The sequence below is a fragment of the Poecilia latipinna genome, unplaced genomic scaffold, assembly GCF_001443285.1.
Source record: "Poecilia latipinna isolate Pla-1442-1.1 unplaced genomic scaffold, P_latipinna-1.0 Scaffold505, whole genome shotgun sequence".
Lineage (NCBI taxonomy): Eukaryota > Metazoa > Chordata > Actinopteri > Cyprinodontiformes > Poeciliidae > Poecilia > Poecilia latipinna.
The window spans coordinates 85,052-103,742 of NW_015113121.1; the positions used below are offsets into that span (position 1 = coordinate 85,052).

The 18,691-nt window shown below is 39.4% G+C and overlaps 1 protein-coding gene across 6 annotated transcripts in view; it reads right to left on the reverse strand.

Moving 5' to 3' along the window:
* The window catches only part of grin2bb (glutamate receptor, ionotropic, N-methyl D-aspartate 2B, genome duplicate b), a 141,575-nt gene that overhangs the window by 17,440 nt on the left and 105,444 nt on the right, over positions 1–18,691 (reverse strand). For all 6 annotated transcript variants that reach the window (XM_015040345.1, XM_015040343.1, XM_015040340.1 and 3 more), the window contains 8 exons: positions 15,411–15,525; positions 15,034–15,239; positions 12,169–12,340; positions 10,353–10,506; positions 8,642–8,767; positions 7,276–7,505; positions 6,226–6,386; positions 3,307–3,494 (listed from right to left, as the gene is read on the reverse strand). In XM_015040345.1, coding sequence (XP_014895831.1) covers positions 3,307–3,494; positions 6,226–6,386; positions 7,276–7,505; positions 8,642–8,767; positions 10,353–10,506; positions 12,169–12,340; positions 15,034–15,239; positions 15,411–15,525 — 1,352 coding nt within the window. The remainder of the gene's footprint in view (positions 1–3,306; positions 3,495–6,225; positions 6,387–7,275; positions 7,506–8,641; positions 8,768–10,352; positions 10,507–12,168; positions 12,341–15,033; positions 15,240–15,410; positions 15,526–18,691) is intronic.

Below are 18,691 nucleotides of genomic sequence, written 5' to 3' on the forward strand. Positions count from 1 at the left end.
ATATATATATATATATATATATATATATATATATATATATATATATATATATCTCTTTCACAGCTAAATAATCCCAAGTGCTTTCACCTTGAAATATCATTCAAACTTTAAAATGTAGTCACATCCTTCAAATACTACTGTTTATTTCAGCTTTTCAATATCTTTTAGAGATTTCATAAAATCCCTCGGCAATTTTTTTTGCTTGCATTATGCTCCTTTTATACAGTTTTTCTCCTTGCCTTTTGCTTTACTTCGCTGTTTCTGCCTATTTCTTACATTTCAGCAAGTCTTCTGCAATTAACTCCAAACGCTTCTGCAATTTTCACTGAAAATATGCAGCTTACAGCCTTCACAGTGCATTTTCGCAAAACATTCAAATTTTTCCTGTTATTTTTTCAAATAGGAAATTACAAAGTGTCTGGAATGAATAGTTACTTGCAAACATTCATGGGGGAAACAAACATTATTTGTCTGAAGTTACCTGGTAATAATTTACCGCAGGTTTATAATCAAGCAAACTAAATTATGCCATAATTGAAAATGATGAAATTAGATTGCTGCTAAGATTGGCTTGGTTAGTCACAACAAACAAAAGCTATCTAATTTTTCCACACTGTATCATCATCATTAGTCACCATTCTGCAGCCAGTGGATGCTAATGGGAGATAAATCAGACACTCAGACAACCTGCTGCATATGCATATTGAAATAATATGTTCTGTTATAGCAAGACCACAATAACATGTAAGATTATGTGGAGGTAATAATTCATACAGAGATAAATGCGCTGGATATCAGAACATCAAAACTGTCTTCCTGAAACAAGTGAGGGGATAAATACAACACACACACACACACACACACACACACATATATATATATATATATATATATATATATATATATATATATATATATATATATATATATATATATACAATGATTATGATGGCAGTATGGAAACCTCCAAGCCTAAAAGAAGTATATAGCTCATTGATAAAGGTTATTTAAATACAAGTGGAAATATGCACATATATGTTCAGCAATTATTAGAAGGGCTTTGACGGCTGTGATGTTGTAAAAGAATCACAGCAAATAACCCTCCCTCATGGTGGTTATTTCTTTGACATTTTTATTTTTATCGAAAAAATAATCGATCTAAATCTGCCAGAGGTATGAATAACTTTGGGCTCAACTGAAGATCAAATTGATTACTTTTCCAGATTTTTCCAGACTCTAGGAATTCAGTTTCTAACTGCTGGAAAGAAAATGTCAGCAGGATCAAACTGGTGGAGTAAAAAGTGAACCTGAAAAGAAGCTGACAGAAACTGATAACAAATGCAGCAGCAAATTACATCACTGACAAATTCAGTATAATTTCTCTGTTGAGATGCTGCAGTATAAATCAGATAAAAATCTGCTTCCCCTGGTGAATTTATTTTCCATGTCAGCCTGCCAACATATGGAGGCAGTTTCTGCAATCCATATGACACCGACTGTCAGTCACACATGTGCGGCAGCATATAGAAGCGTATCCGTATGAAGGATTCCATCCACCATGTTGCTTTGAGGTAATTTCATCAGTATTTTTTCTGGTTTGTGGCAAACAGTTTTCTCAGTGTTTCCTGAGCAGCTAAATATACACACTCACACTACATTAAAGCTTTTACACCTACAACAACAGGAGGGTTGCTGCTATATGTCGACTGCTCTGCAAAGCTTGGCTCTTGGGTTGTTTCATCCTCCAGTCCAACAGTTTCTGAGTGTTTTCTCTGGTTCTACTGTATCAAACACTGAAAGCTGCCCGTTTAAACATTTTAAAGTTCTAAATTTTAATAATCATTGTTAAAAACAGAGGCACTGGGCGCAAGTTGCGACAAAGCAGATATGCATTACGTAGTAGGAACATGACACGTTTCAACTCCAAATATGTGTTGTGTGCTTCAAAGGTGAAGTGATTTTTGTAGTGATCTTGAGATCTACTTCTCCAGATTTTCTAACTGAGTTTTGTTTAGAAAATGGGTGGTGAACAGAATTTGAAAATCTTCATTTCCCTATGTATCAAGACACCACACCTAAAAGGTCAACCCAACAAATATACTCCAGCTATCAACAACAAAAAACATAAAATCAAATAACTTGTGTTATTTTCACGTCAGCCGTTTGTTCAGGCTGCAACAGACATTACTGGCAAAGGAGAGAAGTGACCCAGAAGTGATCTGCAGCAGATACCAGCAAGGCATATCTATTAGATAAAGGTTTCTCTGTTTTATCCTTTTCCGTTTTCAACCTGTTTGATAGGGAACACGCTGTACTTGTAAACGATTCAGGCATTTAGGGAATCTCAGGGGTAAGGGTTTTTGCACTCTCTACACACAGATTCTGCCTTTTACACTGACTACGCCGAAGCACACTAGTCATCCTAGTGCGTTAAAGGAAGTCTGAAACTTGAACTATAACAGTTTATCTGTGTTGTAAAATAATGGTAAAACCTTGATTTACAGCAACCGTTCTCTCGCACATAGTGCTCTGCTCCGAATGTTAATATTTAATGACTGCTCACAGCAGGAAGGCTAGAAAAACACATGATGATGTTAAATATAGTGCTTGAAGAAAAATTGGAGTCAATGAAAATCAGCAGGCTTACAGTGTTACAACATAGGAGATCAGAAATCGGCTACTAATGCCTGATTGGTGTGATTCTTTTAATTCCTTTTCTCTCATTCTCGGCTAAGCTCCAACAGCTGACCATGACGGCATATTATGCAGCGTTTGCTTAAAATTAGTCATGTGGAGAGCAAAAAAAAAAAAAAAAGTCACCGCAGGCCTAAAGAAAACTAGTTGCAGCTGATGTAGAATCTGAAAGTCGAGACAAATCCAGCAAGCATGTCTCTTAAGCCAATAGACGTTTGCAGTCAACTTACTAAAATGCCTTTTTCAGTCCATTTAATTGCTTCGTAAATTTTACATGATTCTCATGCAGTAATGGAGACCAGCTGGTTTCTTTTCTACAAAGTGTTTAAAGATCACATTTAAAATGGGCTGTTTTGAGTTTAGGGATATTTTTCTACCTAAATAATTTACAGGTTACAATTTAGTTACAAATAAAAAATAAATACAAATCTGAAAATGGCTGAAAATAAGTAAAAACGCACTCAAAGAAAAACTGCTCTTCAGAAATCTTGAGCAAGTATTGTTGGAACAGGAAGCACAACGTAAAGAAATCATGAATACCTCTTGACCTCTGTGAAGTTTTGTTTATGCTCGTTATCGATCATGAGCGTTACCAACGCTGTCCAGCCTTACCGTCTCCAAACAGCATGAGGATAGCCAGATCCACGGCTCGTTTCCAGCCCGAGTCCTTCTGGATGGCGATGCCGTAGCCCGTGGAGGCGAACACTTTGCCGCTGCCAATGGTTACCAGCTTACAGCCCTCATCCCTGCCAGCCATGTAGTTGAGAACTGCTGCGTCATAGATGAAGGCATCCAGTTTCCTGTGAAGCATAAAGATGTGCTGTTACGGTGGAGAAACTCATGCAACAGTTAAACCCTTATAGACTTTCGTTGTGCCTCACACAAGACACAGCCTAGTTGATGTGTGTGTTCCAGTTGCCCGCCAGCTAAATTCTCAAGAACTTTATAATCATTATGGAGAGATTTTATATTTGCTTCAGCAGCACTTGGCACCTGCCCACCCTGCCAAGAGTACCAGCAGCTGGTTTAGTGACCATGGTGCTCGACAGGCCAGAAAACCAGACTGACCTAAAGCTTGTGGAGAGAATCTACAGAGGATTGTCAGGATGAAGATGAGAGACATCAGAACTATGCAGAGAAGCTAAATACTAATATCAAACCAACCTGGGACCTCTAAACAGCTCAGCAGAGCCACAGACTGATCACCTCCATGCCACACTGAATTGCTGATGACCAAGTTGAGTGCATACTGTGCAGTGCATGGACACATTTCTCTGTAAATCAACATTTGTGCTTTTAAAATCTCTTTTATCGACTTTATGCAATATTTTAATTTTTGGGAAAAGTTAAATTTTGGGTTTTCAATATCAAAACATATCAAAGTGACCAGAAATAAACACCTTAAATGTGTCACTTCATGTGGGATGAATATGTATGAGTTTCACTCTTGAATCATTTGCTGCTGTCTTTCTTCTTACTCATGTGTAACGTATATCTATTTTAAGTTACTCTGTTGTCATGGTATTGGTGAACATACTGTCATGCTGATTGGTTTTATGTAGTCAAAACTCAAAGGTCTCTATCAAACCCGAAAAAGTATTGATACCCGGAACTTTTTCATATTTTTCAATGTTCCAACCACAAACCTTAATGTATTTTATTGGGATATTATGTGAAAGATCAACACAAACTGTTTCAGAATAATACTGTACATTTGAAAGCTACTATCAGCATATAGCTGTATTCAGTCACATATACTTTAATAGTCCTAAAATGAAATAAATAAATAAATTCAACGCAATCAATTCCTCCTGAAATTACACTAATTAGTGCAAGCTACCTGTGTGTAATTTAATTTAGACTAATTATGAAACATTATGAAGACCCAGGTTAAGTTTTCTTTTGTAAAAAAATCCCTACCTTTGAACATCTCACAGAGCACTGGTCAAAAATAATGTGAATATAAAAAGAATATGGTAAAACTGTAAACCTATCAAGACACGGCTGTCCACCTAAAATCACTGGCAGAGCAAGTCAGAGAAGCAGACAGGAGGCCCGTGGCACCTCTGGAGGAGCTGCAGAAATCATGAGGAGGAATTTCTTGACAGAACTATTATTGGCTGTATATTCTACAAATCATTTAAGAGTGGCAAGAAGTAAGTTCTGTTTACAGTTTGATCATAAAGTGAACACTGCAAGAGTGGAAAAGAGTGCTCTTTTTAAACGAGACCGAACACTTTAGGCTGTATGCAAAAAGCAACATGAGGAGGAAAGCTAACTCTGCACCTCTACCTGAAATCATTACTCACTGTGAAACTTGCAGGTTCCTGCATCATGCTGGGTGGAATTCAGGAAAGCTGAACAGGCTTGATGGGAAGATCAGTAGAGTCACAAACAAAATCCTTAAAGAAAATCTATTTAAAGCTGTAAAATAATGAGGTGGGGGTTTTATTGCCAGCAGGACATTTGATCCTTAACATTCGACCAAAGCTTCAATGAAATGGCTTAGAACAAAGCTGTGCATTAGAATGGCCCAGTCAAAGTCCAGACTTGAATCACATTAAGTATCTTTGGCTAGACTTGATAAACGATGTTCACACTCCAGAAGAGAAAGTTAGTTGAGACATACCTTAACCCTTTTTAAATTAATTAACTTGTGGGGCCTGACAAATACATGACAAACTTTACAGATTCTTCTTTAATGGAAAAAATATTTTAAAATTTAAAAATGTAATAATTTTTAATTCTGCTTTGCAACTTTGAACTACTTTAAAATAGTCTGTCCTATGAAACGTCAACAGAATACTTCGAAGTTTAAAGATTGTAAAGTTATAAAATGTGAAAAAGTCCAAGGGGTGTGAATACTTTTGTAATAAACTCCATAAATTCTTCTCAAAATCAGCGGGTGGTTTTTCTATGGCTCCTGTTTTTGGTCTAATGATGTTAAAACACTGTTGTAAAATGTCCAGGATCCATTTTCCCATTGTTTAAAGTAAAGCATTTTCCAGAGAAGCCGTGTGTCTTCTACATATTGACCCACAGTCAGTTGACTGATTGACATGACAGCCTGCTGCTTCTCCTGCTACCTTCAAAAGTGCCTCAGGGCACCTCAGGCTTCCGTGGCCATTCAGCATCGGTGAAACATCACCACTTTGCATTCCTGTTTCCTCGGCAGTGCTTGATGAAAATGTTTGAAGACAGCGAGAGAGAAAGAGTGACAAAGATTCAGTTATAAAGCAAACACAAGCTCCGCTGCTGTTCTGGACGCCACTGTAAAGGCAAGATGCGCACCGCCGCTGGCTGCTCCTTCACATTTCCCCCAAATGATCCCTCTTCTTCTGCAGCCCTCTCTTATCATTTCATCATTTTTTTTTTTTTTTTTGTTTTGCATCACTGCGCGACATTCCAGATCTTTAACACTGTCTTTTTTTATTTATGCTGACATCCTTTCAACTTCCTCCTTCCCTGCATCCCCCATCTGTCTACCAGCCCTTGCCCCTCCAACCCTTTTTCTCTCTGTCCCTTCCTCACCCCGTCTTCAGGCTGTGCAGGGCTTCATCTACATTCTTCTGGTGGAAGCTGGTCATGTAGGCGTGCATGTCTCTGTAGTTGTTGCGGATGTTGCGCTCTGTGCTCCCGTTGGGCACCGTACCAAACCGGAAAGGCGGAGAGAACTCGTTCGGCTTCTGGAACTGTAGAAAGGAAGAAAAAAAAATTGAGAGATATTCTCGTTTGGATGTAAAATAGCAAAAAGCTGCTAAAGCACTGATAAGAAAAGGAAAAGCAGAGAATTACACAAGTGCATAGAGTTGCAGCAAAAAGAAATGGAACATTTTAGACAAGCACGCTCTGCACACCAGGAGACGTTAGAGATAGTCTCAGAGAAATTAATTGGACTCAGCCTTTTGCACGTATATGAAAAGACAATCGCAGATAAATCTAAATTTCTTGGTGCAACGTGAAGGTTTCATGGAACCAAAAATAAGGGGAAAAAAAGCTACTATATCAGATGATATCAGCTCCACTTTGAATTTTGAAATTTGAGCTCCAAGCATTACATTTTGTTATCTAGCTACCGCAACCCACAGATCTTCTGATTAACTAATTGTGACGTAACTTTGCCAAAAGAAAGAAGGAAGGGAGGAAAGAAAAAAGAAAGATGTTTCTTTATAGAACCATACACTTTTTTTTTCCAGTAATCTGACATAATCCTACAAACAATTCACACTCTTACAAGGTGAGAGACAGCAACAGTGAGCAAGGAATTTCAACTGAGGATGTTATAATTTGACAAAATGTCTCATAGCTGCTCTCACACCATTTCCATGGATGCTGACCTATTGGCTTGTAAAATTAAAGAACCAAAAGAACCGAAAAACACAGCTGAATGCTAATACACAGCTACTACTCTACAGAAAACACACAAAAAGATCCTGTTCTTTTGCATTTATATACTATACATGGTATTATGTACTAAAAAGGCTACAAAAATTAAACCAGCAACATGAAAAAGTCTGCAAACAAACTCTAGAAGCATACATTTTTCACACACCTGCTCGCAACGTCGCTCTAAATCCTCACCTTTTTGTCTGACAAGCCCGACACCTGGTCCACGTATTCCTCCTGGATCATGAAGGCAGCCAGGTTGGCAGTGTAGGAGGCCAGAAAGATGACAGCGAAGAAGGCCCACACTGACACCATGATTTTACTGGTGGTGCCTTTGGGATTCTGCACAGGAACGGAGTTGTTGAAAACCAGGCCCCACAGCAGCCAGATGGCCTTGCCGATGGTGAAGGAGGGACCGCCGGGCTCTAAAGGGACAGAATGACAAGACGAGAGGACAGTGGTGGGATCAGCGTGCTTTATTTACTATCGACCAGACGTCGTGGGAGGCCTTTTAAAGGATCGCCACCATTGAATTTGTCAGGGATCACAGTATGTACTGAGGAGTTTCCATTTACTCCTGCAGCTACTGCTGGGGATAGTCTGGCTTTTATACACTCACTCTGTTCCACCTGCCTCTGTGGCTGTATGACAAGGCGTCAGGAAGCAAATACTACCTACAGCAGCTTCGTGGCAACACAGATGAGGAGGGAGTGAGAAGGGCAAAGTGGCAGATGGACGCACAACAGGCTGTGATGAAGCCGCAGCGGAAGCACAGAAGAGTCTCGTATATGCAGGGATCCTACATATATTTCATGTCAAAATTATATTGACAGGCGCCAGATGTAAGACAACATCAGGCTATTTATGTGCCTTTATGAGGCATCCAGTCATTCAGAAATTTCAGCCCTCAACAGAAATCTAACACTTATTTATTTTTTTCTTGTTTGACTGTAACCATGATAAAAAAATTCAATCTCTAAAGCGAGTCTTGTGTATAAAAAGGAAAATAAAGAGCTGAATCAGAACCAGTGAATCTGATGAGTAAATTGAGTGCACCTACCTGCTAAAAATGCATCTGATTCAACAGACGCCGTTAAATCTGAATCATGTTTCTATCTAACTCCGTCCATTCAGCGGTGTAACACTTTAATATTATTACAACAAAAAAAAAAGACATTCCAATAGCAGAACAGGTGATTTCTAGTTCACACAATGAGGCTAAGAATACTTAAGACCACCTATCTGGTTCTTGTCAATGATCCCCTTCATTAGTGAAAGAGCTTAAGCGACTGTCAATGTAGATAAGCACTCAAAGACATCACGCAGAAAGTCTCAGCACCCCAGTTGCTCTCATTCAGTAAAGATTGTCAAAGCAATTTAGCACCTGGAGTTCTCTATCTGAACGGTGCATTCAAGGAGAAACCAAAACTCGATATTCATTTCGACACGTTAGATTGTTTGACAATGAACCTCATTGCCCCATTTTTCCAGCATGAATCAACCGGGCCCAGACGTGCAAATGTGTGTTTCTGAATGCGTGCGTGCGTGCGCGTCCTCTCACCTCGTCCGTCTGCCAGACAGCGATTGTAACCCACCGGGCTGAAGTACTCGAACACAAAGACAGCCACGGCCGACACGATCAGCAGCATCACAAACATCATGACCCAGACATCGGCGCTGAAGGGCTCTGAAGGAGAGCGTGTGTTGGGGTACAAAACAGGGCAAATATGTTAAAGCATTTTAAAACAATATGGGGTTTTTTGTTGTTGTTGTTGTTTTTCCATTCAACCACTGTTCTGTTAATGTTTATGGATTTTTCTGAGATTGTGTGAACGATGACGAGCAGAACTGACGGGAAGGGAAGTAAGCGTGAATATAAAACTCATAGAAGTGAGCATGTTTTCCAGTTGCTTTATATTCTGCACTGCAATTTTCACCCGCAGCAATTTACTTTACAAACAAAGCCATTAGATTAATGTACTTTGACAGCTGCTCTGGAGTGTTAGGCTTTATTACAAAATTGCGTTTTTGAACTGTAATCACACCAGAGATGAGGAGACCTGAGTGAGAACTCTTTTAAATGCCAAAATATTTATAATAGTGTCATTTTTACAGCTAAATGGAAAAAGTATTATTCATCCATCTGTCCATTGTCTATATCAGCGATCAGTGAGCGAGAGGAAACACTGGCTGGGTCTAGAAGGGTGTCAGTGCTTTTATTTAAATTAAAAATACATTTGGATAGCAACTAATCTGCAACAACTTTTCTCATTAAAATAAGATGCAAAACACAAGTCTTATCATAATTTTCGGATGCTTCTTTAGCTAACTTTTTGGTAAAATGTAAACTTTTCTAAAACTTTTTTCCTTTTTTTAGTTCTTTTTACATTGTGAATGTGGAAGCGTTCTAACTTTAACTTGTTAAATATAGCTCTGAATTCTGCTTTTGTTTTTGATTACTCCAAATGTTTAAATGATCGCTAATCACATTTGCTCAAGTTTTTTTTTTTTTTTTTTTTTTTTTGCTGATTGCAAAATCTCCAAAATCAAGCAGAGGATTTATCTGCTTGATGTCAATGATCTGACCGTTCTGAAACAGACTAACCTTTTTTCTACAACCACATGGATCATTCCACCTTTGTGTACCATCTCAAAGATAATCACACACGCAGTAATTTTCCAACAGAATGCTGGCGTCTATTTGCTTAGCTAAATCCAGCTGGTAACCTTTTTGTTTTTTTCCCCCCAAGTAACGTAAAAGCTCACATGTGAGCAGAGACTGAACTATTTTCTTTTTGGCTGGCCATTACCATATCCTGTTTCGTTATATATATATGCTTGTTTTTGACTGCAGAGATGGAAATTAGCATAATTGTTGTCTCCAAATGCAGCTGACAAAGAAAAGGTGTGAAAATGATGAAATCTGGCCTTTGAAACAATTGTGCCAAAAAACCTGAAGACAGGAAGGATTTCACAACAACACAACACAAATGAAGAATGTGTTTGTAAGTGTTGAGCTGATTTCCAGATCGAAGCCTAAAAGCTGAAGATTGGCTGCAGTCCTTGCAGGAACATTTACTGCTTCTAAAATTTGAGCTGAAACAACATGGACAGGTAAAACGAATCAAAGTCAGTGGAGGCTGATGCCATTGCTACTCACTTCAGTAAAAAGGTATTTAGATGTGCATTGCTGTGCATTTATGATGTGAAGCGTGAGCACATGTGCATCTAGCGGGTGTTTTGCCAGAAGCGCCGGGTGTGTTTCTCCTCACCTAGAAAGGCAGAGGGGGAGACGGTGCCGTTGCTGCGGGAGACCATGACACTGATACCCGTTTCGATGAACGGCACGGAGAAGTCGATGACCTCTGACCTCTCCTCGTTGATGGTGAGCGAACCCACGGCCATGTGAGCATTCTTCGCCACCACCTGGGGGTCAAACAGACACAAACACATGGGCTCCGTTATAGAAATAGAAAAGAAAAAAAAAAAAAAGAGTGAGCTAATGTGATTTCCAGGTTTCTCACATTAGGAGAAAACGGCGGAGAGACTAATGTCTACATAATCTCTATTCTGGGTCAGCGTTTGACTCCCACCAGCATGCTCTCCTTGTGTGCTCAGGTATATTTAGCTCCATGTTTCTGGAGCCTCTGGCCACGAGTAAAAAAAGTGGACAAATGACTATGTTATTAAAAACTACGTATGCTGGAGTGAATAATACTCTCGCACACTTTTGTTCCTCCATCACATTTATTCCTCGAGGCCTCCTCTTTTATTCTCTAGCTGTTCTCTGTCTGTTGTCCTGTTTTTTTTTTTGCTCATGTAAATGAAATCACTTGCCACTCGCTTAAGCTTTAAAGTATGCACAGCGTTGCCTAAGTGGAAACCTCATCAGCTAAAGACTTCGTATTTTAAGATGAGACACAATCAGCTGCACGTCTATGCAAGACGGCTGAGCTGTGCCGACTGCGTAATGTGTGCAGCAGTGGAGTGGGTCTTTGCCCGAGGCGGCTTTCTCCCCCTCGCTCCAATCCGCGCCTTCTGTATTCTTGCTCCATCTCTGATTAGGAACCTTCATTGAGTCCTCCTGAGGTTTGCTGGATCTGATCACAAGCTTCCCCTCAGGCCGGGTTGTGGGAAACAAGTGCTAGACGTCCTGACGGAGACGGCGAGGAACTAACAGAGACAGATACTTAGACAGCATCATCAGCCATAGCAAATAAAATAAAATAAATTAAAAAAAAAGATATATATTTCTGTGAGTGGGACTGCATTTCCTGGCTGTTGAAGTGTCTGCGCAGAATTTTTTATTTCAGACGTTTCATTGAGACGCCGACTCAAAACGGCTTGAAAAGAGGCTTTATGCATGCTCAAAGTAAAGGCGGTAAAAGTGATGGGGAGGGTTGTGGGGGGGGGACAAAGATCTTCTATGGATTGAATATATAAACACATTTATTGATGAATTATAAATGCATTCATATCTGGTGCGCCTTTTCACCCACACCCGCAGAGATGCATGTGCAGCCACGTCACAGAAAGAGTCGCTTCACATCTGTGCAGCTTCTCGCTCACATCTGCTTGAGGCTAAATTAAAAAGGCTACACCTGGAACGACAGCTTATCTCTCGCTGCAGACCAGCAGATGCTAAACTGATCAAACCGAGGCTGCCCTCTATGTATTCGGGTTACGTGGGATGTGTTATGGTTTGCAAACATGAGCAATCTCGCTGCTGCGATGAATATGCAGGTTTAAGCACACATCACATTCGTTGTTTTTGGTGCACTGCCTGGTTGCGTCACTCCGGCGGCTCAGTAACATTTGTATGGTAATATCTCCTGCGTTCTGCTGCAGTGCTCTGCCAGCTGTGAAATCCAAAATCAGCTGGTGTGCCAGCAGGTCTGCATGAACTGTCACTGTGGGTATTTTCAACCTGCTTACAGACCACACAAAGCTGGTGCTTCTCTCCAAAGGGGGCATAAACTTGTCACAACAACACACTCCTCTTTTCTTCGCAGTATTATTTTAAGATTTTACACAAAAAGTAACGTGACTACTTGCTGTTAGTCAGTAATTAGTGAAAAGTGTTCTTACCTCTCCCACCATGCCGTTCCAGGTCCCATTAACCTTCTTGCCGTGTTTACCATTGGTAACCAAATATAGGTCGTACGTGAACTTGACGGTTTTCGCAATCTTTTTCAGGATGTCAATGCAGAAGCCTTTGCAGCAGCGCTTGATGTAAATCCCCGAATCGCCCGTGTGATTGCTGCGATTTGGGAAGCAGAGGAGGGAAGCAGAGAAAAAGCAGAAGTGGCAGGTCAGTATTTATGAAATGCAAAAGTCGTGGGTTGACACAAAATGTGTCTCTGAACTGAACAGTTCATCACAAAAAAACCACGTCAAGTCTGAACAGAACGGATACAGCGGCTTGTAAAAGTATTCATACCTCTTGAACTCTTCCACATTTTTCCTTACCATGTCAAACTTCTGTGTGCTTTATCAACCTTCTATATAACAGGTCGTAGAAACCGGATCACCTGTTTCCATTTAGTGCCATCACCTGCATCCTCTAACCTCACTCCAGTTATCTCCTGGTAGAAACCAGACCGCTTTTAAGTCTTTTATTACCTCCAACTGGTTTTTTCCTGTTTTTCTCTGTATTTAGCTTCAACCATCGTGCCATCAACTCCGACCAGCTTCCGTGTCTCTGCTGCAGAAAAGCATCTCCAAAGCATGACGCTGCCGACACCGTATTTCGCTGTTTGAACGGCATGTACATGTTGAACACTTTCTTTCTGCTTGTCTTGTGGCAAACTGCAAAAACTACTTTTTATGGCTTTTTGTAGTCACAAATCATTTATCAATAATTTTCAACTAGGAAACTTCTAAAAAGAAATGTTTTCTGTGTATTTTGTTCAGAAGAATTTGAGTAAAGGGATACATTTTTTTAATGTTTTTTTTTTTAAATGTTGATGTACCAAAAACAAAACAAAACAATAAAATGAGTTAAATGTGAAAAAGAAAAAAAAAATCAAGCATAATGCAGCCATCATTTTTCTCACATTAAACCTGTAAATGAATGAGTCACAGATTGAGTTGATGCTGTTTTTCCGTCAGTTGATTAACTTTTACATTTGCAACAAATAAACAACAAAACTCCCAGATGCCAATTGTATCCTGACAAAAGAAAACAGGCTTAACTCTTCCATCCAAATCATACAGTAATGAAAGCCTCAGAATAACTCACAGGGAAGGCAAACATCTAACCGAGCCGTGCGTCATCAGTCAATAAGCTGCGCTGGCTCCCAGCAGATACAGGTGCAGAACAGCTGTGCACCAACACAATGGCAGCTTTGGCACAGTTAGTGGATGCTGTTTTCGCCAGAGCAAGGACAAAAGTGTTTGTGCTTTTTGTGTTAATTTTATTTATTCCTACAGCTGCCTTCTGAAATCAAGCTGCTTTAAGTGAACAGCCTTGGCGGTGAAAAAATGCAGCAGAGAGCACGAGGTTTTAGCACCGACGCTGCAGAAGCTTGCCGAGTACCGCTATGCGTTTAAAGACGACTCCACGTGGCTCTGCGCACATTTGTGTCTGAAAATAATCCTGCATGTTGGTGCGCCTATGCCTGATATGCTGTGAGGGAGACAGGCGGAGGAGGGTAGTGCAAAGACGGGCATTGGGAGAAAGAATGGAGGTGAAAGATATCTCAATAAAGAAAAAAAAAAAAAAACATAGAGCAAAGATGTGGTGCTGCCTCGGGAGATTTCAGGTAGCCCAGAGATAGAAAAGGAGACCACTGAACAAAATTCATTATCACACTCCAAGCAGAGCTGGGAAGGGAGAGGGGGTCAATGTGACTGGGAGGAAAGCAGGGACAGAAACCGAGCCAAGTGTTCTACTTTGCAGAGGTGAAACAAGTCAAAGTAATCGCAGGACTGAAAAGAAGAGCTGGAGAGTGATTACAGCGAGCTGTAGCAGCAGAAAACAACAGAAAGCAGACAAAAAGAGACAGAATGGAGCTAAATAATAAAAAAAAACACTTTACTTGCAGGCATGTTTCTAAATGGAACTGACTTGTTTGTTGTTTTGTCTGACTAATATACACCAGCTTGCAAACACACCCTTACACCTCTTTAACTTTATCGATCAATCAATCAAATTTTATTTGTATAGCACATTTCAGCAGCAAGGCATTTCAAAGTGCTTTACATAATTAAAATAAAAACAGCATGTGAGAAAGAGTTGTTTTTTTTTTTAAACATTAAAACACAAACAGTGAGAAAGAGAAATAAAAAGCTGTCTCCAACCCTTTTGACTTTAGTCAAACGCCGTTTATCACATTTTATCACATTTTATCACATTTTGACATTCTAAACTTTAAGTTTTCTTCTTTCTTTTACTGTAATGTCCTGCCCTGCGTCCCCACAGTCAATCGTTCACTGTGTGTTATTTTAGTGTTTTATGATGTAAACCACTTTGAAATGCCTTGTTGCTGGAATGTGCTGTACAAATAAAATTTGATTGATTGACAATGTAAATAAACTGTAAATGTACTGTAATGCTTGTGTGTGCACTTGTACACACAAAGATTCACACGTAAATACTCATTTAAGCTTCCACACATTTATGAGCAAATGGCAAAAAGAAAACGTAGCCATTTTTATTGGTTATTTAACACCTGTTTCTTCAAAAAAAAAAAAAAAATCTTTCATAAATCCAGCTGATTATTTCTCACAACACATGGAAAATTGTGTTCAAAGATGTGCTCAATCCACTTTAAGTGAAAAAAAACCTTGTAGATGCTCAGACGTGATAAAGACATTCCTTTAAGTACCATTTTATAGCACAATCAAGTAACAAGTAGCAACTTTGTGGTGTAACACAAACACTTGGAAAGTTTTACAAAAAAAATTGTCTTCAGTTTACTTACAGACGAAGCACTAATGTAAACTTTGTACCTGAGTTTTAGCTGCTTCCGACACGGCACAGTGTTCCTCATGCATGTCCCACTGAGTGGATCCACGTCCTCCACGATGACAAACGGCGCCTCCTCCAGAGTCACGATGGACAGGTGGTCCTCCCGCTCCTCCACGTCAGAGTACAGCTCGAAACGAGGCCACACATGGTACCTCATCGTCAACGAGCCTCTTTCCCACTTGCCAACCTGCGGAGGGAGAGCCGTGTGATGCACGGGCAACTCCAAAACATTGATTTCAAGTGGCAGAAGGAGACACTCCAAAACCGAAAGCAGCGGCAGGCACACACCTCACACAAGGAGCAGAATGCAGGGACGGGGAAATAGAAGAGGGTGGAATGAAAGGAGAAGACATTTTACCCTGTCCCACTGCCGGTCCTTGTCGAGAAGTATTATGACTAGTTTAGGGAACATCTGGTGGCCTTTTTCGCTAAATGACAGGTTTCGACCTTCAAATGTCACATTCATGACGTACCTAGAAAAATAAAGAGTTTAAGTTTTAGTCACAAGAATCCTTTTTATTTATTTATTTTTTTTTTTTTGGGGAGAGTAGAAACTCTAACAAGACCTAAATCAGAATATACAGTAATATGAGTGAAAGTTTTTACCAGGTTTATATTTTGTTTTCCATGTTTTCTAATAGATATAAAATCAGTGGGCTGAAAAAGTTGGAAGAACACACTAAAACAATCTGATATTTTTCTGTCCGAGCCACTGATACCAAGCTGATGCAATCATGTTGGCATCTCTGGAAAGGAAGTTTGGTCGACAAAAAACTAAACTTCACAACCCTCAGGGCCCCAAAAGCTCCATCTCTACATCCTGGTAACTGTGGGAAACCTTCAAATATCCTGACATGTGTGCTGGACTTTCTTCACCTGCACACACAGGAATCTGCTTGTTATTTCTGTAAATGTTCTGTTTATGCTGTTAGGACAGACTCTGCAGAATCTCAATCAAATTCGAGCTCTAAAGCAATGACCCAGGAAATAATCTCGAAGGAAACTTCATCATTCTTCAGAAACTGTCGTTCACAAAAACCCTGGTCAGACGTCGCCCACCGTTCGGCTTATAGTTCAAACAAGAGAACATGTTTGAACTAACATGTAAATTCACTGAAATTCACTCACACCTGCTTCTAGTGTCAACTATGTTCTAAATTCACACAATTGGTCATAAAGTCAATAAAAACAGGCTGAAATAAGAATATTTCTTATTTATGTTGCAATTTTATTTGAATATTATTACTAGTTTTATATGCATTGAGTAAATGCTTATTTACTTTTTGAAGTTTTAGTCAAGATGTTTTAAGGAGTAAGTAAGTAAGTAAATTTTGACAGGAAATATTGAGTATAAAATTTGTAAGGCTGCTGACAGGAACAGCGACTGGCTGTACGCAATATAGCTACATATTGCAAAGAACTGCAATAAATGTTAGCTCATTATTGCATTCAGACTCTTTACGCCTGTAACATATTTAGTGCCACTTGTTGTTTAATGCAGCTTATAAAATATTAGAAGTAAAGAAGTGGTAGGGTGGTGAAGCCTGTAATTAAAAAAACTGCAAGTTGCTTCAATGCCAAAACAAGAGACAAAACCCAGAAGCAACTTTTTAAAATAAAACCTTGTTGAGAAGGAAATTAATATATATATACATATTACTTAGGAGTTTGCACCAAATTCAGAACAGATAGCAAAGATTAAGGCATGTTGTGATGTTTTTTTTTTTTTTTCTGATATTGCCTTGTTCATAATTTCATTCACTTTTATTAAAACGAGTAGACAATGGTAATCTAACCTATTTTTGGCTTAATTAATTAATCCATGACAGGTTAAATATATAATATAAACATTTTTGACTGATTAATATTTAAGCTCAAACAAATTCAGAGCATATAGAGAGCAGCACCTCAAACCAAGCCACATTTTAACTTTTCACACAGTTATTTCCTTGATAGCTGGCGTACAAAACGGTGTCTTTAACACAAGATATTTCTAAAAGTGGAAACCAGAGAACAATCACTTAAGTGTCAAAGAGTCTGACTCATTGTTATGAATACTCACTGCTAAGCATTCATCTTTAGTCCAGCGTAGTATCGGAAATGCAATTTTATTCTAATCTTTTGTGTATAATCAAGAAAAGAATATCTAGTAAGGTGACGCTGCAGAAATGTCGCTTAACATCTGTAGACACAAAGATCTCTCTCTTTCCATGTAGAATGTAGTTTTAAGTATACAGATGCTTTTGTTGGGCACTGTTATCACTACACGTTACAAGCAAAACAAATATGGTGAAAAATGTTTAAAATATTTTACTACAAGCCTTCCAACAACCGCAGAAACATCTAAATTAGTTTAGTCCTTTGTGTAAACAGATACTGTGGAGAATTATGAAAAAAATAAACAGAGTAAGCAATACAACAAGTATAAAACTGAAACCTTGACTGAAAAATTTGTTCCAAAGAATCACTTCCTGAAGTACGACAGTACAGACAGACGTGCAATAACACATTTCACCCTGTTGAGGGCAACATACTGTGTTGTAACACAGAAAACATATGTCATGTATTATCTTATTGACATGGGACGGGTATAAACATGGTTGAATTTAAGTCTTAATATTCTTGTTCATTTTGTTCAGTTTTAGAGACAGCGCAACAAACTTTCTAGACAGCGGTGCTTACTACCGATTCTAATATTGCACGCTGATGCCTATTGTTGGCTCAATAACTGTCGACACGATATGCAGAAACAGTGGATGATTACCTAATATCCAGTGGCCACAGTCGATGACATAACTTCTTGAAGAAGTACCTCATTTCCAAGTATCGTGCAAAATTTAAGAACCACTTCAAATTAAGTGTCAAGAGATCAGGGCAGGTGTAGGCGTATGGATAGTACTAGGGAATGGGATGAAGTTTTAGCCTTTTCTTTCTGCCATTTTTATCAGTAGAAGTAGTAGCCTTGACAGTTTTGCATTCAAAGCACAGGCCTAAGACCACTACAAAGGTGACCCACTTTGAAACATATGCCACCCGATAGACTTAGGAGGAGGCGGAGGAGAAGGAGTACAGGTGGGAGTGAAAGCAGAGCGACAAGCAACCAGACCGGAGAGCCTGAAGCACTGAAAAGCTGAGAGAGAGAGAGAGAGACAGAGAGAGAGAGAGTATATTAACTGCCTGGTGAATCCATATCAGGATATACAGTATATGTGTCAACAAGTGTAGAGCGGTGGCAGATAAGTTGGAAGCATGGCTTTCGCTCTCAGCCGCCTCCTTCTCTCCCTCTTTCTCATCCTGATCTGTGGGCTGCCATCACCATGGAGATGCTGCGCTTCTGAAACAATCCACCGGAGAAATAAATATCTTGAATGCAAGCAGAAAGGAGCAGTGTGAGTGTGTGTGTGTGTATAGACCTTTAAATTTCACCCATCATCATCGTCATCATCATGTCCAACAAAGACAATTAGTCTATTCACAGCTAAATCCAGAGAACAGATGAGGCTGAAATCTGCCCAAGATTTTATCACAAGTACATCCCACTAAAACAGTCAGCGCCTCTATCCATTGTGTCTTTGATTTTATTTATAGAGCAATTCGCCCTCTTTAACATACACACGCGCGCACACACACACACACACA